We start from the raw sequence: 25,790 nt of genomic DNA, 5'->3' as shown, positions 1-25,790 counted from the left end.
AAATGCACCACAGCCCTACAAACATCGGTTCCCCCTACCTAGTTCTATCCGAGACTGACCTTGCCTTTCTTTGACCGGAACTTCAGCCTTGATTTCGCTCTGTCTCCTTCACCATTGCATTAAAATCCTTGCGTTCCCCTCCCCTTTACTATCCATGCTATTTCGGTTCCTTCCTTTTTTCCCCTTTCCCTGATAAAGCGCCCCTCTTCCATCTCCCTCTGGAGACAAAACCCCTGCCCGTCGGAATCGTCAGAGTGGTCATTAATCGTTTGCTGCCAGTTGGGAAAACTCTTGTCCATCTTTGTCTTTCATGTTCTTCCCTTTATTTATATTACCCTTTTAAGCACGCTCCCCATTCCAAGTATACCTGGTAGACCTGTGCCATTTTATACCAATACTTCATTAAACATAAATCAACTAGTCAATTAGTTTGCTCTATCCATCGGCCCATGTTCACTACGGTAAATAATTATGCTATCTCGAAAGAACTGTTGCCTCACCTCAGGTTACTTTTTTGTAATCATTTTCAGTACTGCAGAGACACCCCAAAGACCATTTTAGTCGAAACTGCTAGAAACTATATCATACCACCATGTTCAATTCATATATGCAGGAATGTCCAATCTTCCTATTGCAGTAAGATAAATAGCCACTACCGAACTCTGTGGTGCATAAAGATTTAGTGGCCGTTTGGGAACAGCTTGTTTAAACAACAAAGTCCAGGAATTCGCCGGACGTCGACGAGTCTTTGCTCCTCCATGAGCAGATAGCACCGCCGATGGTAGTGTTGGCCTCTCGTCTGGACCTGCAGATGCTCCACTCATTCCACCACTGGGTTTGTGACGGAACCTTCGAGTACTGCCCTGCCACATTCACTCAGTTGTATATGATTTGTGGCTTCGCACATGGGGAAGCAGTATCGTTTGTTGCAGCACCTCTGCCTGGCAAGATATCCGCCGTGTGGGATGCCCCGAACCGTCGCTTTGGGTCCACTAGAGCACTACAGGTCGTCCATTTTGATTTCGAAACGGCCGCCACCACAGCCTGCCAGGGAACGTTTCCAGGCGTGACGACAACGGGGTGCCTCTTTCACTTTGTCCAGTGTCTCTCTGGGAAGATAGGAGAACTGGGACTGCAGGTGAGACCACGACGAATGATTTTTTAATCCTTTTTTTCAAGCTTGTTCTTGGATGCCTCGGGATCCTGGCATGCGGCTCAATTTCTTCTTACAGAATTTTGTGACGCCCGCTTTTGCGCATGCGAATAAATTGGCGATACCGAAACTAACCGCCCGAGTGACGTCTTGTGACAATAGTCGCTTCTCGCATGTCGTCACGCTCTAACGTCGTGCTAGGCGAGGAGCTAGGAGCTCACACAACTCATTTTTCCTGCGCTCTCGTGGTGGAAGTCGATTTTTCTAGTAATTGCTTATTAATATGAGCGGCACGCAGGCATCGGTTTGTGCTAAAACTTGGTCAACATTGCCTGGACCATGCCCGACGCCTCTTTCAATCGACAAATGAAGTTTCCAAAGCATCTTCATTGTTCCTTCACTAGGGCCGTTTTGGAAGGAGGTTGTTTTTTATATCATATGGTTTGTTAGGCATAAGTTAATACCATATTTAAAATTTCATGTTACAAAACCACCTATAAATCTCACTGTAGGCAAAAAACATGACTATTTTCTTTCGCGAACTACTTGCATTGGATCAATAAAAACCGTATAAAGCGCGGAAATTGCGAACATTATTATTATAACTCGTTCGGGAACGAAGCCTGACCTTCACGGAGTTCGGTAATCCCGCTACTCGTCGCCCAGGCTGGAAGCTATCGCTTGCGACCGGCTAACGAGCCCCTATCGCAGGCCACCTTACGATCGCGACTTGCCCCTTTCTCTGTGAAACGGTGCAGAAGAAGGAGAATGTGCGGGCGAGCTGGTAGGCGATCATGTTGCAAAAACTGGAGACTGTGGTAAAGGAAAAAATTTCCGAAGAAAAACAATTAAGAAAAAGACTGTCAAGGAAGAAAATAATTTGTCGAAAGAAAGGGATTCAGAAAAAAGATTGTCTCAATTGAGACGGCCTCTTTCCTCAATCTTTTTTCCTCAACGAATTCTTTTCTCCTTTTACCGCAGTCTCCGGTTTTTGCAACATAAGCAAAGAAAGGTGCATGTCACAACGTTTAATCGAGTTTTTCACAAAAAAAAAAGAAAAAATTACAAATGATTGCAATTTTTTTTATTCTTAGGGTGAGTGCGTAGACTGATTTATATAGTTTCCGCTATAAAAAGGTAATTTCAGAAACTGCTTCAGTACCCCTTTAAATGGTTTCATTTTTTGTAGTCTAGTAATCATTGCATTTGAAATGGTCCTCACTCTAGAACCAATCACAGTCCTAACTTCCTTATGCTCCTACTCACGCTCACACCACGTTGGTTTGCATTGCTTCTTCATTTTGTTTTTTTCTTCTTTTTGGTCCTGGGTTTGGCTGGCACGGTTCCACACTGCCGCCTGTCCCACGGTATTTTTGTCTATTTTCTGCATTTTTTTGTTTGTTTTCCACCCTGCCTTCACGAACACCTCTCCACAAAAACCTGGGGGCCTTCGTGATTATGGTTCGCACGCTGCTGGCCCGGCCGATGTGTCCTATACGAGAACTTCAAGGAAAGGATTCGTAAAGCGGTGGGGCTATCCCTGCTGCCACTGGAACTTGTGCTGTCACATTGGAGCCTGCGCCTCAAGAGCTCTCATTCAGTCACGGGAGACGGCAGACTAGACGGAGCGATACAGGATTTTGTTCTCCACGTTGAGGTGCAATGGCTCCACTCTCCAACTCAAGCGGAGCTTTGGAATTACCATTACGATGATGAGAATCTGAGAATGACAAATCATTTCGAAGTTGATTGATTGATTGATTTTGGGTTTTAATGGCGCAGCAGCTGCTAAGGCCATAGTGCGCCAGAACAATAGAAGAAAAAACTGCGGTACTATTTAAAGGTGAGGCATAATATCATTTCGAAGGGTGGCACAGTTCTCTGAAACAAAAATTTAAGTCTGTGCCACGAATTTCCCTCGGCAAGTTCCTGGCCGAGAACCAGCAGTTCATCCATCACCAAAACCAGGTAAGTGAGTTACACAATACTTCGACATGACCTTATCAATGATATGTTAATAGACCGCGCTTAATCCTGAGTGTATTAGTAGTAATAATAATGATATTAATAATAATAATATTTGTTCAGGCTCAGAAAAGACAGAACGGCACAGAAAGGCCTGGGGACCATAACATTTAAGTCTGCAGTGCTGCATGATGCTAGGTTGACGATGTGTGAATTTGTACGGGGGGATAAAAGGTGTAATGATGATTGAGTAAAGGTTTTGTCAGTAACGTATACATTGAGCATAAAATTGAGATCAAGTGGGCATGGAAACAGCCTGAGGATGCAGTCTTCTAATCCGTTCTGCTTCATTGTACAGATCCTGCTTTGCCTGTGTTCAGCGCCTGTCTGGGCATCGCCGTTTTCTCAAGTCATCGTCACAACAACGCTGGCCACGGAAGGATTTCCAGTTTTTCAAGATAAATCCGACGTACGTTTTGGCGTACTCGCGTACTGGCCGCAGTATGCCTTTACCCGGCACAAGGAAGCTACCCCATCGACATCGACACTAATCAACGAGGCTTCAAAACCGTGGAACGTCGCCAGTTCTGTCAGTGGGCATGGAAACAGCCTGAGGATGCAGTCTTCTAATCCGTTCTGCTTCATTGTACAGGTGGGTTCCTCTCCGTCGTTACATACTAGACGAACGAATAACCTCGTTCTTCTGCTGTTTCCATGCCCAAGTGTTATTTGTGTTACGGTCATTGAGTGTTATGATGTGGTAAAATCGTTACTAGCACTTTCGGGCGACATTGAACTTAATCCCGGCCCCATGAGCGACGTTCAAGCGAAACAATTCGCAGATTTGATGCAGCTGGTGAGGGATATGAATGAAAGATCTTTGAAATCTGAAGTTGGGCAAAACAGTTTACTAGACAGTGTGAAAGAAATAAGAGAAAGTCAGAGTTCAATCGAAAGAAAAATTAACGACATCGGTAATCGACTTACGCTTGTCGAGAATAAAGTATCTGCGCTTGAATTGGTTGACCAAGATTTCAACACAGTAAAATGTCTCGCTGAAAAATTAAATTATGACAACGCCACTTTGAATGACCGTCTAAACGACCTTGAAGATCGATCACGTAGGGATAATCTAATTATTTATGGTTTGGCGGATTCTCTGTCCGAAACTTGGTCCGTTACTGAAAGAAAAGTTCTCGAGCTTGCTTCTGGCTCTCTTGAGTTACAGGTGCCCCCAGACTGCATTGAGCGCTCACACCGCATCGGTGCTTTTAGTGCCAATCGCTGTCGCCCAACAATAGTGAAATTCTTATCCAATAAAGTCAAAAATTATGTATTTTCGTCGCGTTTTAAGTTGAAAGGTAGTGACATTTACATCTGTGAAGATTTCTCGCCAGCAACCCGCCAAGCTAGGAAAAAACTAACTGAGTTTGGAAAAGCCTCTAAAAATGTGTTTCAACTACGCTACAATAAACTGTTTATTAACAAGAGGTGTTATATGTATAACTCAGTGTCTGACGAAGTGTTTGATCTCGGTGCTGGTCCTGATAGGAGTGAAGGTGATAACGTCAACAGGCCTCCCCTTAACTTGCATCAAACGCCCTCATCTGATAGGCGCGAAGGAGATAACGTTAACATGCTTCGTAACACACATCAAGCGTCTTCTTCACCATAACATGTGGCAAGGGGCGTGGGTGCTATTCCTTTTTCCAAAAATGTGTCAGCACTTTTTAGCAATATAAGGAGTATTTGACGTCATCGTGATGAATTGTGTTCAGTTATTGATTCCTGTAGCGCTGACGTAGTAGCTTTAACCGAAACGTGGCTGTCATCGAATGTTCGGAATTGTGAATTATTCAGTTGTGATAAGCGTTTTAATGTCTACCGTTGTGATAGGGGTGCACGAAATGGAGGTGGCGTTTTATTGGCAGTTGCCGATCACATTGATTCTTTCTGTGTGCGTTTGAATAGTGATTTAGAAAGAGTTTGTAGTTGCTTGTGTTTGAACTTCCAAAAAGTTATCTTAGCCGTGTGTTATCGTCCGCCATCAGCTAATCCTTCTTTTGTTTCGAATCTTCATGATGTTTTGAACTCAATAATAGTGCGCTTTCCTTCATCTCCTATACTCCTCCTTGGTGATTTCAATTATCCTCAAATAAAATGGTCTCACCCGCATATTTTCTCTAACCCTTTCTCATCAGATGCGGAAGATTTTATAAAGTTATGTGATGACTTCAGCTTTTCGCAGCTGGTGTCTCTTCCTACTCGAATCACTGCTACAACTGCAAACGTATTAGATCTCATTTTGTCAACTTCACCTGAACTTATTTCTTCTGTTACTTTCATGCCGGCTCTCAGCGACCATTCGCTACTACATTTTTCACTTGATGTGCCAGCCAAAACAGCACAGCGAACTCTTAAAAAAATACGAGACTATGGTAGAGGTGACTATGACTCTATTAATGGTGCCCTTGGCCTTTTTCTTAACGATTACTTAGACCACTTTTCTGACCGTTCTTTAGAATTAAATTGGACATTGTTTAAGACGCAGGTTGAGCTCCTAACCAATAAACATATACCGCTACGTAACATCCCAATTGTTTCGAATTCCCCTTGGTTCAATAACACTCTAAAAAGACTTTCCAATAAAAAGAAGCACAAATTTCGTGCAGCAAAGTTAACAAATTCGGAGATTAAATGGCTCCAGTATCATGAGGCTGCCAATGCTTATAAAAGTGCAATCGCGGATGCAAAGTCAGTTTATTTTTCTATCACCCTGCCATCACTACTAACCAACAACGTCAAACAGTTTTGGAAGGCGATTAACGGCAATAAAAACACCACACTGTCTCTGTTTACTTTATCAGGTGAACCTGTTTCCACCGATGACTGTGCAAATGTTTTCAATTCTACTTTTGTTGAATCATTTTCAAACTGTATTTCTTCAACTTTACCTCAACTTCAACAACGCGCTTTTCTGCCCATGTATCCCATCTTAATTCAAACAAGTGGAATTATAAAGATAATTGAACAGCTAAAACTATCCTGCTCCGCGGGAGTTGACGGAATTAATTCTAAATTTTTGCTAAGAACAAAAGAGTATTCTTCTATAATACTGTCTAAATTATTTGAGCAATCACTTACTCTAGGCTCTTTACCTGACGATTGGAAGGTGGGTAAAGTGGTGCCCGTGCATAAAACCGGTGATCATCATTCTCCTCTCAATTACCGTCCCATTTCCATAACAAGCATTCCGTGTAAAATTCTTGAGCATATTATTTTTTCTCATCTCGTTCAACACCTAGAATCCAATTCATTCTTTGCTCCTGCACAACATGGCTTCCGTAAATCATTTTCGTGTGAAACTCAGCTACTCACCTTCACTCATGACCTTCACCTTATTCTTGATCATGGTTCCCAGGTGGATTGTATTTTCCTTGATTTCGCCAAAGCTTTCGATAAGGTGTCACATAATCTATTACTCCATAAGCTTAGCAAACTTAACATTGATCAGGATGTACTTTCATGGATTCGCGCTTTCCTTAATAACCGATCTCAATTTGTGTCTGTGAATAATACCTCTTCAATTCCAGCTCCCGTGACATCAGGCGTACCTCAAGGCTCAGTGTTAGGTCCCCTGCTCTTTCTTATTTTTATCAACGACTTACCTTCCTGCGTTTCGTCCTCTATTAGCTTATTTGCAGATGATTGCGTTCTTTACCGAGAAATAACTAACGCCTCTGATGTTGCTATCCTTCAGTCTGACCTTGATTGTGTTTCTAATTGGTGTAACAAATGGAACATGCAGCTCAACACTAACAAATGTAAAGTAATGACTGTTTCTCGTCTTAACTCGCACTCTACTTTCTACTATCTAAACAGTGTTTTGTTGGAAGGTGTATCATCGTATAAGTACTTGGGGATCCATATTTCATCGAACCTGTCTTGGAAGCCTCATATTTGTTACATAACTAACAATGCTAACCGCATGCTTGGCTTTCTCAAACGTAATTTTCCATCTGTTCCTGTATCTCTCAAGCTACTACTATACAAAACCCTTGTCCGCTCAAAATTGGAATACGCCTCCCCTATATGGGATCCCGGTACTGACTTACTTACAACAGCAGTCGAAGCTATTCAAAATAGATCTGTTCGCTTCATTCTTACTAACTATCACCACCTTCCATCGTCAGTTGTGTCTGTAACAGATGCCACCATGTTTAAGCGTTGTTTAACCACTTTTCTAAGTTAAATTTTCTTATGTTCGTGTTTCTATTCTTAGGTTGTCATTTTGTTTTTTAGTGATTTTACTTTGTAACCCACTCCCCTCTGTAATGCCCTCGGGCCCTGAGGGTACAATAAATAAATAAATAAAATAAATAAATTAGAAATATATATATAAAGATATGGCGCGAACCCCCAAGCTTTAAATTCAACCAGCTTATTTTCTTTTAATGCGAAGTTTGTGCCATTTTTATGAGGAGAGCTGCAGCAAAATATTAAAAATCCAACTAAATCACTGAATGTAATTTGTCTTTTATATTAGGCTAAATTATTAATCAATTTCTAAAGTCTTAACCTAGCAATAAGAGCTTATATTTTACAAAAGTTTAATTTGATTGAGAACAGGTCGGGCAACACAATTCACGAAGTCAAGCTTTGAGACTACTTTGGCGGGAGACACTTTGGCGAAAGTTGCAGAATTCGATGAACAATTTGAACCTGAATGTTCAACATCAAAACTTTGGTTCGAGGAAAGTTTGCAACATCCCTAATTATAATATGAATAGGCGATTCATTTGAATCACACCACAGCAGGAAGTGTTCGGGTGTCACATGCATGCATCGTCGCACATGTTGACAATGATCTTCCTATCTTTCATTCATTTACCTTCTTTTTTATTCTGCATTAGGTACAGATCAGGCAGGTGGTAAGAGGGGAGCTCCCCAAAAAATGCCGTCGGGAATACACTGCCAACAACGATGCCATCGAGAGTCTGAAGCAGGATATCATTGTCCATTGTGAAGAATTTCTGCTTGTGCCCGTCGTGACGCCATCTCTAAACCAAGATGACCAATTTGCGTACAAAATTGACGCTAAAGTGGCTCGGCCTCAACAGCTGATGACTGATGGCCAAAAGAGTAAAGAACAAGGAACACAATGTATATATGCATATAAATATATATTTGCAAATGGCTGTTCCGCTTCAATCAAATTCATAGCCAGCTGCACGGTGATCACTGCTTCAGTTTCAAAAGGACGGAGCACGGCGCACTTGGTAAGACAGGTAAGCATCGTATGCGCAACGAGTGGAGAGGATTTTTGAAAGACACCGATGATACTGGTTAATAATATATCTTACTTCATTGGCTCCTTTTTTCCCATGCGGATAGCTCTGATAACGACACCAGATACTCCACCAGAGCCCTTGCTGCTGCGTCGCATCGTTATAGGTTGTCGTTACCGGTGCACAAAAACAATCCATTAAATACTCGTTTATATAAGGGACCTTTTGTAGATAGCTTTCCTCCTCCCCTGCAATATCCGCAATTAAAGCACTGCACTGGGGAACTTTGTGGGTGCTTAGCGGGGGTGCGGGAACGACCTACGAAAGCCCACAAAACGCAGGGATTGTCGAAACGAGAACCGAAACCTCCGTAATTTTGACGGCAAGTCTCGACTGCAGCTAGACGAGCCGGTCTTGCCAAAACCTATTTATACTCTTTAGTTATTTATACATTGTATTGACAAGAGTCAATACAAAATGGAGAAAGCAAACTGGAAACTCTGATAAAAATATATGGGCAATAGTGGGGAGGCAGATGCACCAGTGCAGGAGCTGCAGGTAAATCGAGCGGGCGTATTGTACACGAGGTCCAGCTGCCGCTAATGTGGCTGTCACAAATTGAAGCAGACAGCAACCAGTCCGAAAATGAACTTCGGTAATGCATTTTTATGGGAAAAGGTGTTTACATTGTCGCTCTCCACTCAATCATAAGAACACATATTACGGTCATCTTATTGATTTGAACTCGAGCAGGACCGAACATTTCTTCGAATAAAGCAAAGTTTGAATTATTGGGAGTTTCCTCCCATATAGATGTATAGGATGGGACCTGCATGTTTGTTTGAATCATCTGCAAGTTTGAATTAAGAGTTTGAATTAACGAGATTCGACTATACACAAATTCATAACGTGATAGATAATTTGTAACATTTATTAAGCATAGAAATGAAAATATACGCCAGCTACGGGTTTTTTTTTTTTTTATTTAATGGCTGTAAACATGGGAGAAAAACAATAGTAAAATAGCCTTATAAATGCATTTGTGTTCCAAGTTTTTGGCTACAGAACACGCACTTGCGTATAAAAAAGCAGCGAAAGCCAAATAGAAGTAATTAAATTGATGGCAGCAGATGCTTAGAATCGAGTAAATACAGTATTTTACCTAAATTATTTTTAGGAGTTTAATTGGGTTCTATCCATCAATTTTTGTTTCCCCATCTGGCAACAGTGGGATCAAGATGGCAGACGGTATGCGAAGCATTGTGTGCAAGGTGGTTGTGGCAGTGATGTGATTGGCCTAAGCCATTTTGGAGCACTTTTTGGAGCAGCCAAAACAATGTTTTGGAGCAGCAAAATTGGCCTTTGGAGCAGCCAGAACAGTGTTTTGGAGCAGCAAAAGTGGCTTTTGGAGCAGCCAAAACAGTGTTTCAGAGCAGCAAAAGTGGCTTTTGGAGCCACTTTTGCTGCTCCGACAAACAAAGTGCACTTGGTGCTGTGTTGTGACGGAACTCGCTGTTTGTGTTTTTACTGCTGAGGCATCCCACAAGTGTACAGTGTTGTAGGCATTGCCGAGCAATTTCGAAAAGAACGCTTGCCACCGTTTTACTGGTTCCCGACGTGCCAGATTTTCATCAAAAGGAAGCAAACGTAAAACAACGAATTGCAAGCGTCTCGGCTGGTGCCTTTGTGGTGCTGTCATGTTCACATGCACGTGAGGGCAAGTTCAGCAGGCTTGCAGTGGCACGTGCTTCGTCGTGCGAGCGGAGACAACGGCTGTTCAATCGAAACCGAAATAATGCCATTCCCCTCTGTCGCCAACTGATTCCCAAAATAGTATTCAAAATGTAACTGTCCAGCGTATGACAAAAACAAAAAAGAACAGTCGGGCGGCGCGTGCTTGCCAGGCCAGCAGGCGAGGTAGAATCTAAACGCACACAAAAAAAAAAGGAAAGAAAAACCTAAGCGCATCAATGCATGACTTCACGAGCCAGGGTCAAAAAGTTCTTGGAGCGCTTTGTGCAAAGACTAAACTCGAGACAAACAAGCGCGATGTTCGGGTTCAACATGCACAGATTGTCTTCTTTGCTTTAGCTCACTTCTGTTCACCAACTTTGTTTCGCGGCATATTTTTCACGTACCAGGGTCCCTCTTGAAAGAAAGCCCACCGAGAGAAACCTAGGTAATCAATATTTCTACAAGCAGCTTTTGTAGTAGAGTATGATTTAGAAAAGGGCAGGAATGTCGATGAACAAATTTAGAAAGCGCCATATCTGCAGCGACGTGGGAACGGAAACACCCGACGTCGCGTGACCACGGTGACTGTGTTCGCGCGAGCGTTTCAGCTCACAAAGTAACTTTCGCCACCCAAAAACGTGGTTTTGTTTCACAGCATGACGGCATGGCTGGCGCCCGGCACACTAGCGTCGGAGCGTCAGCACACGCCTGCGTCTATCGTTGAAAAAATTTAAAAGAAGACGCGAGACGAGATTTCCGAGACGACGAGGGACGAGTGCGCGAAACGCGAGACAAACCACTGGGAAAAACCATGCAAGACCGAATGGACGATTGATGCAGGGTACTTTGTGTCGGGTGGCCGCTTGCACCACCTAGCTCACGCATGCTCAATTACGGTTCTCAGTTTAGTTTCGGTTTTGAAAGGCAACCGAAATAGGTCCTTTGGCACAGGCTTGGCGCAGATTACCCGTATTTTGGCAAAATGTAGCAGGATGTGGCAGGATTAGCCCCATGGCGCAGTTTGGCACAATTGGCGCAGCAATCACATCACAGTTGTGGTCTTTGCGCTACTGGATGGTTTTGTTCAAAACAAGGCCACTATTTTGAGAACAAGCGGTTCAAATCAACGCCTCCGATCACAGAGAAAGTAATTTTGAATCACTGACAGGTCCCACTTCACAGTTCGTTCAACAAGGGAGAGTATCCACAAAAGCATGGTAGCACAACTTCGAGAAGTCGGCAAAAAGCATCTTCCGAAACCACCAGACCCGTGCTCTTAGCAAGGATAAGCGTGGCGTGAACAAGCGAACCCCACTTGCTTAGGTTCGTATCTGAGGCAGTTTACTTTCATGGATTATAAATAAAATTTCAAAACACGTCCGGAATTCCCCTGTCAAGATTTGTTAGCTTAATAGGGTTGTACCTTCGATCCACACTTGTGGAGCATGAGGGTGAAGTGTTTAAGCAAAAGTCAGGCGTTTGCATTGGTTCCTGCCTCGCTCCTGCCCAGAGTGAGGTATACCTAGATCAGGCCACACTCGGCGTGCGCGCCATGTACAATTTCGAAATGCTTAGTTCGGCGTACGACGGAGACTACTTGTTTACGGCAGCCGTGTTGCGAAATGCGTACAAGTTCGCTTACGACAACTGTCTCTACGTGCCCCGAGGTGTTCCGAGTGCGGAGATCGCCGCCGTTCCGAAACGAGAAGTGTTGTTGAGCGTTCGAAACGCCACCGTCGGAGACGTCGTTGTGGACGTGAATAACATTCACAAGGAAGAAACCAAACGGCGCACGTCGTCTTCCGGTGGCGTGGGTTGCCTCGTCTTGGCGACGGGCCGACCACAGGAGAACGTGACTACCAAGATAGCCCAGAGTGTGGAAGCGACCGTCAAGAGCATGATCCCTCGCATGGCCGAATCCATAGGCGTGCCCAGTGCAATCGTGAACGCACTCGTCTCAACGAGTCAAGTGCAACTGTTGGACATCGTGCGCATGATCGATAATGTGCTATTTCAACACAGCGATTGGGAACAGAGAATAGAACGCGGTCTGCGAAACATCCCGTCTATCATGAATAACGTCACGAGAACCCCCCTAATCTCTTTCAGACCTAGCAAGGCCGTTTACACGCACGTGTCGGAGAATTCGGTCCTCGAGTTGCCCGGATTTGATAACTCTATCGTGTTATCTACGTACGTAGACGCCGAAACTAACAAACGCCTCTGCCCTCTCAAATACCTCCTCAAAGAACCGTTTCTCTTTCTCAATAAGGGGAGTGGGCGGTATTTCTCTCACTCCAGTGGAAATCATCCAATGCCGTTCACGCAAATGGAGGGGCTGCGTATTCTTTTCTATTTGCTCTGCTAATAAAAAGGAAGGGGACGTAGAGACTCGCGACACATTCGTTACTAGTACCAACCATGGGCATTCCGGCACTCTGGAAGACTGTGAACGACGTTTGCAATCGTTATTGCGAAGAAGAAGCGGCCCGTAGGTTGCTACGGACCCAACTCACTCGTCCGGACGCCGTACTCGACGCCTCGGAAACGGTCGACATCGTGTTTCGCACGTATCACGCCATGGAAGAAAATAGTCGACGCTACTTTTCCTACGAAGGCAGGGATTCCCGGGACCCGTCTCGCGACGAGTTTCGAGTGCAAGTGGTCGTGGATGGAAACATATTCCTGCATCACTACAGGCACAAGTTGCTGGAAGAGTGGAAGCCGTACGACCTGATGGCTCGAATCAACGGCATCAAGGCCCTTCCACCCGACACCGCCGAAGCGGGCTGGCGCAAACTGGAAGTCGACATCGCTACGGCCGGCATCGATCGAGAGACTCTGGACTTGCCCTTTCAAGAAGCGCCGCCCGTACACACCGAGTTACCAAACATGATGCGTGTATGCAACGTGTCGTGTAATGGACGGTGCGTCACCTACGGCGGTTTCTTTGCCTGCGTGTTCAACGCCATTTCGCATAAGGTGCGGTATCTCGTGTGTGGCTTGGGACTCAAGGGGCGTCACGTACACACGGACGTCGTGGTGGTATTCGACGGCGTGCCGCCAATGACCAAGTGGTGCGAACAATACAATCGCCGCAACCCCAAGACAGCCACTGTCATGACCGATACTTCGTCTCCGGTTCCGAAAAGGATCAAGACGAGCAAACACCACGGCGACGTTCTCTCGAGAGACCTGCCGGACTTTGCCGCGAAAGAAGTCACGGTGTTGCAGAGTCTGACGAGTCTGACGCCGTTTTCGGACGTGCTGCATGACGTACAGTCGTACGGAAATCTGCTAACGCAACCTCACGTGGCGAACGTGGTCATCGAGGGCTACAACAACCCCGAAAACGCCTACTATCAACTCTCATCGTTCACCGTCTTAAGCCCTTCGTTCGTGGGAGAGGGTGAAATCAAGATGATAGACGTGATGTTGACCGAATTGGACGACGGTGCCGTGTGGGACGTTTCCATAGCCCTCACGGACGATTCGGACGCCATGCTGGCCATGGCCACCACAGTCGACAGAATGCCGGCACGCGACGTTTACCTGTATTCGCCGTGTCAGTACGCACAGTCTCGCAAGCTAAAACGCTCCTACAAGTACGGAAACAATCTGGAAAGCGAGAGGCCGGAAGAGGCTCCAGTGGTGACGGTGCATCTCGTGGACAATCCGGCACCGTGTCGCGAGCGAGGTTATTATCACCTGCGGGAAGATTTCTTCGGTCGCTTTTTGGGCGGAGTCAAATATCCGTCTCCGATGTGTTACGTCGTACCGTAGCTTTTGTACGGCGGCTTCGAAATGTTGCCGGTCGTGATAAGTGCCAAAATGCAGGTTTCGAAAAACGTAAACATGATTAGCGGCATGTTAACTGCCACGCGCGAATGCACGGAATTCCTGGACGTTTTGCGCGCGACGCTTCGAACGCTAGTCGGTGACGAGAGGGCGGCTACGAAGCGTCGTCGCGGCCAACAAAACAAGCGATGGAAGGCGGCTAGAGTCGGTGAAATGGTAAAGAAATGGTCGGAACGCTACGTCAAGTTACTCTATTGGGTGACGCTGTACACGTGCTACGACGATAGGCTCGCGTGGTACGTGCCGCCGACGGACTTCATGTCCAAAAAAGGGGACATGTGGCAGCGACGAGTGTCGATCTTGTCCGTGGAAGACCTCGTGCGCTTCCTCGATTCTGGTGAAGAGAATCGAATCGAAGGGCATTTCGGCCGAACCACACGCGTACTCGTCGTCCGTCGCCGACGCAGTCCGCGTCCTAAATGGCATGTTCTTAATGGGCGCCGTGCAATACGAAACGAACTACGCAAACTGGGAGAACTTGGAAGCCGTGTGTGCTGCGTACAAACACTATCGCGACAATTGCCTGTGCGTGCTGGCGGAAGAAGCGGACCCGCGCAAAGCATGCTCGTTATTTCTCGAGAGTTCGGAATGGGCGCGCATGTTCACCACGAACGCGCTGCGCCGTTGTTACGAACTCACGAGAAAGCGACTCGCCACCGTGCGAATTGACGAGTTTCAGACAATAATGCAAAGCCTGGATAGCAAGCAAGCGGAAGCGGAATTTTTATTTGCATAGTGGTTTGCCGGAAGCGTAGTATTTGACGGAATAAATACCGTACGTGGAATTGACGGGTGTGCGTGCAATGTCGATGTAATAAAAGAAATCCACCAAACGAGACACCACGAGGTTGTGTAAATACATCCAATGTTTTTCGCAGTATAAGTTCTGGGAAAGGTACTGTCCGTTTTCCTTCGGTTTGAGTTTGCTCACCAGAACGGTCAACGGAACGAGTACCTCGTACAAACCTCGATAACATAACGGACTGTCTCCTGGATGAACGTCGCGTCCGTTCTCGGCGTCTTCGTCATCCATGGGTACGTTGATGCCGCCGTTGACGTAATCGGAAATCACTCGGTCGACGAAGTGCAGCACGTCCTTGTTGGCGCCTGGTTGTTTGCGTACGTACAGGTACACGTGGTTCTTGGTGCAGATGACGTCGTGAACGCGTAGCGTTTTCGTCACGTTAAGAAAATTCACAACGTCCACCACAATCGAATTGACAACGGGCGCCTTGTACGTGAACACGACGTTAAAGGCGGTGCCACAGTCGTCGTCTTTGGTGGTCGTTCTCGTACTGAAATATTTTGCGATGCATATCCATAGTTTTGTCGGTATGGACACGCTCAAATCAAGGTGCGTCTGTAAATAATCGCTCAGAGCGGGTTTGCTCTCTTCGGCCAACGGTACGCGTCTTAACATCTCGTCCGTACAAGTGGAAATAATTGGTTACCGGGACGTTTGGTCCGTCTACCAGAGTTTTTATTGTCCCACGACATGTTGTCAGTATTTGGGGTTAATCATTAACGGCGCTACCATAGTCGACACTTGTTCCATGTTTCGTTTTAAGGCGTCTCGAGCCGAAGTACTCATCGAGTCGGCGCTATCGCAAATAAGTATCTTGAGAAAATCCGAATTGAGCGGGATCATCACGCGAATGTCGTCGGCGATCGTCCAGCGACATCTCGACAGGAAAATGCGCAGAGCGGTATTAGAAACGAACTGGTTGCATAGAAACACGTCTCTGGTCACGATGGATTGCATGTTGGGTGCTGATTTCAGCATGGAGTCCACAGTCCACAAGTTTGTTACGTCCCAAGTGTCCACGACGTAGCCTTGGTTGATTCGCGCCGTCGTTTGATATTGTGTCGAGTCGATTCTTTCGGCCATTTTTAACGCCGATGCGAATTTGTCGTCGCGCATGCGATCGTACGCCACAGACATGTACACGTGTATGGGGAGTGGAAGGTCGTTGCCGTCGGCGCCTTGCGCTTTGCCAGCCATGGTCGAAGGGTCCAGATGAGGCAGGGCGCTAGTTATGCGCGAATAAAGGTTTCTTCCGTAATAACTCAAGAGCACTTCTTCGGTGAATTGGTTGTATATGCGCGAATTAGACAAGTCGTAGCATGACGAACCGTCGGGTACCGACCGTTTTCTTCGTCTACGGCGGTCTTGGCTATCATGAATTTGATCAGATTATTCGGTCCGTTAACCACCGCCACGGGTCGACCCAGATATCCCTTGCGATGCGCTTCGAGACAAAAATCCAACCAGTCGTAGTTGCAACATGCGTACGTAACGTTTATTGCTAGACGGCGCATCTCCGGCGTTATCTTCATGTCCTTTACTTGCTCCACAGCGTCACCGCTACCGTACACGTAGGCTGTGCGCACGGTGTTTGCCACGATCAGGTGGAATATAGACTTGTACGTATTTTTCGTGAGTATCGCGTCGACAACGTCTTCGTTAGTCGCTCCGGGGACGGCCTTCACGGCCGAGTGGAAAACCGGTATCCACACCGGGTAGACGCGAGCACGTGAAACCGATTTCGTAAGAAGCACTTTCAATGCGTCCGCGGGGCTGTAGAATAACGCCAAGATCTTGTTGTTTGTAGAGTCCCGCAGCGTGAATGATAAATCTTTCGGTCGTACCGACCACGGCTGACACGAATGCGTGGAATAAGTAGAGTTGCCCAGTGCTGGAGTTAGAAAGTTGATTTCGTGGTCCGTCGTGTGTGGCAGATTTCCAACGCCGGCTTTTGGAAACGTCGTCGAATGTGGAGTGTACAGGTAATAAAGCCAATCGTCCACGTAAGACTTGTATAGTGTGTACGCTTTGTCCAAATCGATCTTGTCAGGTACCGAAGACATGATGCTCCGTTCGTAGCCGAGGACGGCGAGGCCTCGTTTGTTGGCATCTTGGTCTTGGAAATTCGCCGCTTTCAAGCGCATAAAGGGATAGACTCGCCCACAAGCGTCCACTTGGTCAAACTCAGCCTTGACGTGAGAAGAGCCAGCTACCACCAACTCGTCGTAGCAGTTGTTGCTACCTCGGAAGACGCGATTAAAGAAGTCCATACCCTGTATCATCAGACTGTACACTCTGCGTCCAAACACCAGACGCATGGCGGTATGCGGTATGTCGCACTGTCTTCTCGTGCTGACGAACGACCAGAGAACTTCGTGTGCTTCTTCGGACGTGTGAGTGCGGCCGAACAACGCAGTGTAGATCCAATAATCTTCGGAAACGTGGCGTCCGAGAGCCTCGTCGACGACGAATGCCATGGCCACTCCGAACGTGAATGCCGACACGTCGATCTTTTGCGACTTGACGTCCGCGTCGTAAAGTGATTCGCTACCGTCGAAGACGCGCTCGCTTAGTTCTTTGGCGTAATATAGGTTCTTGTTCTTCACGCCACCGGAGATCATCTTCTCCCAGAACAGACCGTTGGCCAGCGACCGACAGGCGGGATACGTGCCGGTGGCGCTTGATACGGACCACGGGTTGCGATCGGAGACGTCGACGCGGTTGTATAACGAATAGAAGTAGTCCAGGGTGCAGAGAATTTTTGCTGTCGGCGTCCGCGATATACACGTAACCACCGCCGCGACCGTCCGTGTCTTTTCGAACGATCAGTTGTTGCGGAACGATCGCGTGTTCTTGAGGTTCTAGTAGGTAAAAGTCGGCGTCCGCCGACAATTCGTGCGGAAAAAGCGGTCTGTGTTTATCGTGGCGGCGGATGGGGAGGGGCGACTTTCTCAAAACGAAGCATATCCGCTTCGCTCCCAATTTGTTATCTATATCGAGATATAGAGGTTCGTTGCCATTGAGTGAGGGATTGGCCTTAGGAACGCTTGATCATCGTAGTCACCACCCCTTTCGTATGAAACGAGGGGTGCGACGTCGAGGGTGGAGGACACGTTTATCGAGTACATAACGCATCTGCCGACTACTGTGGGGATCAGTCCGTGCGGGTTTTATTTGGCGAACGCTTTCGAGACATGGCTCCGACGCTACGTTCCCGTGCTCGCATCGGTTGGCTTCCGGCCGAAATGCTCCAAAAAGTGTTCGAGTATCTAGACGACCGTTCCAAGTGCCGAGTTTCGTGTGTGTGCCGTGCCTGGCGCGACATCGTCTACGCTCACCGTAAGAACGACGTCGTCTTCATTCGAACCATCAACAGTGTGATTCGTAACTACAAGTTTTTCGTGAAGAACGAAGTACATAAGTTCAAGTTCGTCGACGATGGCGTGGATGGCACCAGTCACATTGGCATCATGTATTTCGCCATGTACGTGAAAATATTGCATTTGGACTTGAGCGACAGCATGGCTCTTGACGACACCAAGTTCAAGAAAATCGGATATCTCACCAAACTCAAATGGCTCAGTCTGGATCGTTGTACGGAAATCAGCTCCAGCTCATTCGAGATCATGTATCGCTGGTTGATTAAAGGGATTGTCCGGTCGAAACCGAAAGTACTTAAGTTCTTGCGCTCGTCACGTCGAGGGAGCCTTCATATAGACAAACGTCATTTTTATTTTGATATATGATCTCCCGTTATTAAGTAAACCTTTCATGATCCTATGTACGAAACTGCACCCCGAATTTCGCCAGTGTCAATGGCTGACATCCGTAGGTGCTGCGTGACGTCACAAAACGCAAAGGTTTGTCGGATGGTCGGGATAACAAGCGTTGGTCGATGGATGTTTTGTATTTTGTTTCGAATTATATAGTCTCCTAGGCACTACCCTACTAAAATACGGTTCTTTTAATGCAGTTCCCAAGCACGTGCAAAAAAAGTCACGCCTTTTAGCGGGATGTTACTCGCAGAGAGCCATAAGCTTCGAGCAAACGTATGCCGTTTCGAGCAAACACAACTGCGACGGACGCCGATCGAACTAGGGGCGCTTGCAAAGCAAAAGATGCAGATTTCGCCTCTGAAGCGGCACTTAGGTACACGAAGCGGCATCTGGGAACACCTTTCGGCGGATCCACTGGATCGGTGATGAGGCTGCGGGTCATTCCCTCAGTGGCGACGTCCGCGGGTCGAAGGCAAACGGCGAACCGTTCAAATGCATGTCGGACTCGTCACTTGACTTGGACGAGCTTGATGAATCGTAGCTACGCTCCATTTTCACACGCGGGTCAAACAGATATCGGGCTGCACGCGTGCTAAATACAACCTCTGGTATCATTTCGAGATGGCCAAGCTGTTGGTTTCGGTTTCGCTGCATAATCAAGGTCTGTTCGATTCGGCCAGGAAGTTCTGAACTATAGTCGGTTACAAGTCAAGAAGGTAGTGGCAAATGCCCCTCAAAGGGAATCTTTGCACTTCGACGATAGGTTCGCGGCATCAGGATGATTTTGCGTCGGGAGTCACTGGCGGCAGCGCGCGGTCGGTATACTGGTCACCTCGAAGGCGAAGGCCTGACGATAGCGTACGTCTTGGCCAAGACAATTATCGACCGTAACTTTGGCGTCAAGTTAAAGCGAGAATCGGCAAAAAAATACCGATTCTCGGTGTTTTTCCCAGGCCCGTTAGTGGGCGTCCACAGATACCAGCGGACAAAGCATGCAGTATTATGCTCAGCTACGGGGACATGCGAGTGCCAACGCACTAAATCCCGGACCTCTGCAATGAATCGGAGTCGTCAATATGCATCCAAGAGCAACTGAAGGCGGAGACTATCAAGAGGGCAATAGCTTTCCCGTGTCTGTAAGTAAGAATATCAACACTGTGGATCCCAACATAGCATCAAAAAGAAACAATTTACGTGAGCCAATATTTCAACACTCACCACAGGGAGCCAAACCTACGCGAGCAGGTGCCTAAAACGCTTTTAGAATATAATAATCAAGCAAATTCCTTCCCTCGGTTAGGATCTCAATTCCGCGTCCACCGCGGGTACGTTATTATCATAAATGAGAGGAAATGCAACCTCCGTATGGGCGTTATTGTTAAACATCGCAGACATTTGAGCAAGCGCTGCGAAAAATGGCACCGCGAGCAGAGGCGGACGAGGAGTTCTGCTATCGCCGTCTGCTCTTGCCGTCTGCTTCTGCACGGACGCTGAACCGAGTCCGGAGCCGGTGCAAGGTTTTGAGGAACTGGGTCTGAACTCGTTCAGAACTGGGATGAATCGGACGCGCCAGTGCAGTGGTCGTGCAACTTACGGTTGAATCGAATGCACCAGTTCCTGCACCTCCGAACTAGTTCAGCCAGTTCAGGCGAATCGAACAGACCTAAATTGACTGATCCGATTTGGGCGAGGAGTGGGTGGACGTAGTTTAATATCGTTGGCACAGCATCACACCTCAGCTTACAAGCAGTCTGTCCGCTGAGAGCTCAGCTCGTAGCTTTCTTCTGTGAGATGAATGCTGCATAAACAGGATCTCGATCTGGACGGGAACCCAGTCCCTACGCACGACGACGATCCACTTTGCTCGTCACTGCACGTCTCGCGGAAAAGTGTGGAACGTCATGTCTTGGCTCGCATATGCTGCCCGGTGGTTGTGGCACCCAACCGCGCAACAAAAATCTCACCCAACCACGAAACAAGTCGAGCACAACAACAAAAACGAAGCACGCTGAAGCGTTCACTCGCAGGCAAACAACGAGACAAAAATGCTCGCTTTGTGTTTTGTGACGTCAGAGCTTCAATGTTGCCAACGAAAGAAGCGTTTACGCTAGAATGCGATATGAGCACTATAAATTCAATTACTCACGCAGAGGGGCATATAAAATTCGGATATTGCACGTACGATGCTTCTCGAGGCAATAACAATGATATCCAATTGTTTTTTCGAATACAAAATTTGACCGGACAATCCCTTTAATCTGGAACATCTGAGTGTGCGTTACACCAACATCACGCGGTCTGTTCTATGCGATATGGCGAACAGACTCAAGAAGCTACAGTACCTGGACATTGGATACTGCCCGGATTTGGACGAAGTCGATCTACGGTACATCGCGGAATTCTTCGTTACTCTGAAGACCTTGATCGTGGACGGACTGGGGGGTGTGACAGACGTGGTCCTCTTTCTCGCGTTCACCCACATACCGCATCTGAAGAAGTTATCGGCACAGAACTGCGAGTCGGTTTACGGTCACGTCACCACACACTGTCCCGAAACTCTCGAGATCTTGGACATACGCAAATGTGGAGGCAGATACGAACCGAACACTACCATCTTCAACGGTATCAACCGGCGTCGCGACGGTAGCCTTCTTGTGCGTTTTACGACGCCTTCTGACAGTGACGTCAACATCAGAGTATGAGAACTTATCACGCGGTGGTTGTTAATTTTGACCTGTTCATATGGTTTTATCTGATACGGTTTGTCTTGTTTGATACGGCTATACTCCCCAGTGAGATTATAATAAACACTTTTATCTGATACATTGTGTCCTGTGATAATTTAGCACGTGGTGGTCGACATTTATCGGACACGTGATGTATTATGTGAGAGAAGTCTCCACCCACCAGACTATATAAGGTCTAGTACACGACTAGTTTTCTACTTACAAACATGGCTCCGACGCTACGCTCCCGTACTCGGATCGACTCTCTTCCGAACGAAGTTTTGGAAAAAGTGTTTGTGAATTTGGACGACGCCTCTAAGTGCAAAGCTTCTTGCGTCTGTTCGAAATGGCGCGATGTCATCTACGCTCGCCGGAAGAACGACGTCGTCTGCATTCGCAACATCGAGAAAGTTCGTCAGTGCGTTTCTTTTTTCGTGCGGAATCGCGTGCAAAAGTATAAGTTGCGCTACCAGACCCTTTCGGAACTTCACAAAACCGTCAGTGTCATGAATCTCAACACTCGTGTAAAAATAGTGCATTTGGACCTGAGCGGTAGCACCTGCGTAATCGATACCGCATTCAAGAAGAGTTTCGCCCGTTTGACTTCACTCAAATGGCTCTCTCTAGATGGCTGTACGGGAATCGACTTACACGGTTTGAGGTACGTACTGGAAAAAATGGTGAAACTCGAACATTTGAGTCTGAAGCACGGCAACGTCACATTCGGTGTCCTGATTTATATGCCGCGCATGAATTTACAATATCTGGACCTGAGCTATTGTCAGTTTCTGGACAATTACTCCGTGCAATACCCCGTGTGTTGTTTCCTTAATCTGAAGACTTTGATCCTTGACGGAGTGCAGGACGTGTCGGACGAAGTAATCGAAATGGCGTTTATTTATTTGTCTTGTTTGGAGACTCTTTCTGTGCGGAATTGCAAATTGGTTAAAGGCATCGTCAAGACCCCCTGTCCGGTCGGTTTCAAACTCCTGGACATACGTGGATGTGATGGTAGACACGAAATCGATACCACTATATTTGACGCCATCAACTCTCGCCGTGACGGGAGTGTCTTAGTGCGTTTCACGACGCCGATTGACAGTGACGTTAGCATATGAATATAATAAATGGTGGTGTTGGAACCATGACACGTGATGGAGAAGGCTCCACCCACCAGACTATATAAGGTGGTTGTGTCGAAATTTCTTGCAGACATGGCTCCGACGCTACGCTCCCGCACTCGGATCGACTCTCTTCCGAACGAAGTTTTGGAAAAAGTATTTGTGAATTTGGACGACGCCTCTAAGTGCAAAGCTTCTCGTGTCTGTTCGAAATGGCGCGATGTCATCTACGCTCGCCGGAAGAACGACGTCGTCTGCATTCGCAACATCGAGAAAGTTCGTCAGTGTGTTTCTTTTTTCGTGCGGAATCACGTGCAAAAGTATAAGTTGCGCTATCGGAACCTTTCAAAACTGTACACCACCACCAACGTCATGAGTCTGGACACTTGTGTGAAAATAGTCCATCTGGACTTGAGCGGTAGCACCTGTTTAAGTAATTCTGCAGTCAAGGAGACTGTTGCCCCCCTGACTGCCTTAAAATGGCTTTCTCTAGATGGTTGTACTGGAATCGGTTCGCAAGGCTTGAAGGACGTACTGAAAAACCTGGTGCATCTGGAATATTTGAGTTTGAAGCACTCGAACATCACGCTCGGTGTCCTGATGGCTATGCCGAATGCGAATTTACAACATCTGGATCTCAGTTACTGCCAGCTTTTGAACGGGTACGAAATCTGTTATCCCTCGCGTTTCTTTTTGAATCTGAAGACTTTCATCATGGACGGAGTGCGGGCCGCATCGGAGGCGCCCATCGTATTGGCGTTCAAGTATTTGCCTCGGTTGGAGACTGTTTCTGCACGGAACTGCGAATTTATTATGGGAATCTTCGTGGACCCCTGCCCAGCCGGCTTCAAACTTTTGGACATACGTGGATGCGGTGGCGACCACGAAAAGGATACTACGATATTCGAGAAGCTGAACTCTCGTCGTGATGGAAGTGTCGTCGTGCGGTTTACGGATAAGGATGGGCGTGACGTCACCGTTCGGGTGTGATATATAAGTAGAGACGCGAGACTGGGAAGTGCTACTAGACGCGATGGATCGCCTGCCCGCGGAGTTGTTGATGTACGTGTTCCTGTTCGTCGAGTCTGGAAAGAGGGGACGGCTCGCGCTCGTCTGTCGAGGATGGAAACGCGTTTTAGATTACGCTTCCCTCTGGAAAGACGCCACAGCGTACCTCGGCAAATATAGTAAACGTCAATACCGGAGCATAGATACGCGCCATGTTTCCAAGGCCAAGTTGGTGCAAGGCTTTGATTGGACTATTCTACCGCCGCGGATGTGCGACGTGAACGTCGGGGGCCTCTACGACAACTTCGGCAGACTCCTGACCATGGATCGTCGAGTGCTGTGTAACCTGACGCGTTTGGACAACGTCACCGATGCCGACATGGTGTTCGCAACGAATAGTATGCCCAACTTGTCGTGCTTAAACGTGACGCGATGTGTGCGTCTCAGCAATTCGAGCATGGACACATTTAATTATACGCGTCTCGTCCATTTAAACATGTCGTGTTGTATACACGTTACCAACGGCGGCCTGTACAAACTATGTATACCGACCCTGCGGACTCTGCACGCGTCGCAAGTGTGGGATCTACTGCCCGCCTGTTACGCGGAGCTGTTGATATGTATGCCGGAACTGGAAGATTTGGAAATTAATTACGCAGAAGACTTTTGCGCGGACGTGTTACATAAGTTTGTGTTAACCTTAAAGAAACTCCGCGTTCTCACGCTATTCGCGTCGAGTGAGATTGATATACACAAAATAAAACTCGCGGTGCGAGATTACGATTGTAAATACAGAAAAGTGCCGCTGAAAGTTGGCGTCGCTAGTGTTGCTACCAATACGTACTACCTTTCTTGAAAGAATAAATGTGTGTTTTATTCGTCCATTCGTGGTCTCTTTGACAAATCATTTGGGGGAATTTAGGTGCGAAACGAAATGTCCGATACAAGGAGATTCGACGTTGCGTCGAATCTCCTTGTATCTCACGGCTTCTGTCAACGCGTCGTCCAGGACAGAAGAACCGCTTGCGAGGTCGCTGAGTCGCAGATGCATCCCGCTCGACTTGCGACTCGCCAGAGCCGGATTGGAATTCTCGCCGATGGTAAAATAGTATCCACGCACTCCTCCCGCCACGCAATGCCTTTCAAATTCGTTAAACGGTGACTGGGTCCACTCTCCGCCCAAAGAACGCCATCCGCCCAGGTATTTTAACAGTACGTCATCGAATGCGTTGCGGAAAGAGTTTTCGAGGACGAAATTGTCCATCGTCGTGGAGTCGGTATTGCCGCGGGAGAAGGCGTGGAGTTTTTGCAGTAAGCGTACTACGGAATATTCGGACACCTTTCCGAAATGTCCACCGAACAATCGCGAATGACCATCGTAATCCAATTCGTACACGAATCGATCCATGGCGTGCATATGCAGCCACGGTTCGTAATCTCGCAAGCTAAAACGCTCCTACAAGTACGGAAACAATCTGGAAAGCGAGAGGCCGGAAGAGGCTCCAGTGGTGACGGTGCATCTCGTGGACAATCCGGCACCGTGTCGTGAGCGAGGTTATTATCACCTGCGGGAAGATTTCTTCGGTCGCTTTTTGGGCGGAGTCAAATATCCGTCTCCGATGTGTTACGTCGTACCGTTGCTTTTGTACGGCGGCTTCGAAATGTTGCCGGTCGTGATAAGTGCCAAAATGCAGGTTTCGAAAAACGTAAACATGATTAGCGGCATGTTAACTGCCACGCGCGAATGCACGGAATTCTTGGACGTTTTGCGCGCGACGCTTCGAACGCTAGTCGGTGACGAGAAGGCGGCTACGAAGCGTCGTCGCGGCCAACAAAACAATCGATGGAAGGCGGCTAGAGTCGGTGAAATGGTAAAGAAATGGTCGGAACGCTACGTCAAGTTACTCTATTGGGTGACGCTGTACACGTGCTACGACGATAGGCTCGCGTGGTACGTGCCGCCGACGGACTTCATGTCCAAAAAAGGGGACATGTGGCAGCGACGAGTGTCGATCTTGTCCGTGGAAGACCTCGTGCGCTTCCTAGATTCTGGTGAAGAGATTCGAATCGAATCGAAGGGCATTTCGGCCGAACCACACGCGTACTCGTCGTCCGTCGCCGACGCAGTCCGCGTCCTAAATGGCATGTTCTTAATGGGCACCGTGCAATACGAAACGAACTACGCAAACTGGGAGAACTTGGAAGCCGTGTGTGCTGCGTACAAACACTATCGCGACAATTGCCTGTGCGTGCTGGCGGAAGAAGCGGACCCGCGCAAAGCATGCTCGTTATTTCTCGAGAGTTCGGAATGGGCGCGCATGTTCACCACGAACGCGCTGCGCCGTTGTTACGAACT

At 47.3% G+C, this 25,790-nt stretch overlaps 4 protein-coding genes across 4 annotated transcripts; all 4 read left to right on the top strand.

Annotated features, from left to right (window-relative positions):
• Positions 1-18,230: 18,230 nt before the first annotated feature.
• Positions 18,231-21,392, top strand: LOC120838766. The gene is made up of 2 exons (XM_040208828.3): positions 18,231-18,445; positions 20,833-21,392. The coding sequence occupies exons 1-2, from the start codon at positions 18,274-18,276 to the stop codon at positions 21,279-21,281; spliced, it is 621 nt and encodes a 206-aa protein (XP_040064762.3). The 5' UTR covers positions 18,231-18,273; the 3' UTR covers positions 21,282-21,392.
• A 140-nt stretch (positions 21,393-21,532) lies between these two features.
• LOC120838777 (F-box/LRR-repeat protein fbxl-1-like) lies at positions 21,533-22,423 on the top strand. The gene has a single exon (XM_040208839.1). The coding sequence runs from the start codon at positions 21,533-21,535 to the stop codon at positions 22,421-22,423; it is 891 nt and encodes a 296-aa protein (XP_040064773.1).
• Positions 22,424-22,519: 96 nt separating this feature from the next.
• LOC120838775 (F-box/LRR-repeat protein 14-like) lies at positions 22,520-23,416 on the top strand. The gene has a single exon (XM_040208838.1). The coding sequence runs from the start codon at positions 22,520-22,522 to the stop codon at positions 23,414-23,416; it is 897 nt and encodes a 298-aa protein (XP_040064772.1).
• Positions 23,417-23,459: 43 nt separating this feature from the next.
• Positions 23,460-24,290, top strand: LOC120838774 (F-box/LRR-repeat protein 7-like). The gene has a single exon (XM_042288788.1). It carries the CDS (start codon positions 23,460-23,462, stop codon positions 24,288-24,290), a length of 831 nt encoding a protein of 276 aa, XP_042144722.1.
• Positions 24,291-25,790: the final 1,500 nt, after the last annotated feature.

Source organism: Ixodes scapularis, unplaced genomic scaffold (genome assembly GCF_016920785.2).
Source record: "Ixodes scapularis isolate PalLabHiFi unplaced genomic scaffold, ASM1692078v2 PGA_scaffold10__122_contigs__length_95168666, whole genome shotgun sequence".
Taxonomy (NCBI): Eukaryota; Metazoa; Arthropoda; class Arachnida; order Ixodida; family Ixodidae; genus Ixodes; species Ixodes scapularis.
The sequence above is the reverse complement of the archived record's forward strand: the minus strand, read 5'-3'. Positions and strand labels throughout refer to the sequence as shown.

Bases quoted from the DNA above. Each gene is read 5' to 3' on its own strand.
- LOC120838766 (XM_040208828.3), top strand. From the start codon at position 18,274: ATGTATTTCGCCATGTACGTGAAAATATTGCATTTGGACTTGAGCGAC. The intron at 18,446-20,832 runs TTAAAGGGATTG...CGGACAATCCCT, and splicing joins GATCATGTATCGCTGGTTGA to TTAATCTGGAACATCTGAGT.
- LOC120838777 (XM_040208839.1), top strand. From the start codon at position 21,533: ATGGCTCCGACGCTACGCTCCCGTACTCGGATCGACTCTCTTCCGAAC.
- LOC120838775 (XM_040208838.1), top strand. From the start codon at position 22,520: ATGGCTCCGACGCTACGCTCCCGCACTCGGATCGACTCTCTTCCGAAC.
- LOC120838774 (XM_042288788.1), top strand. From the start codon at position 23,460: ATGGATCGCCTGCCCGCGGAGTTGTTGATGTACGTGTTCCTGTTCGTC.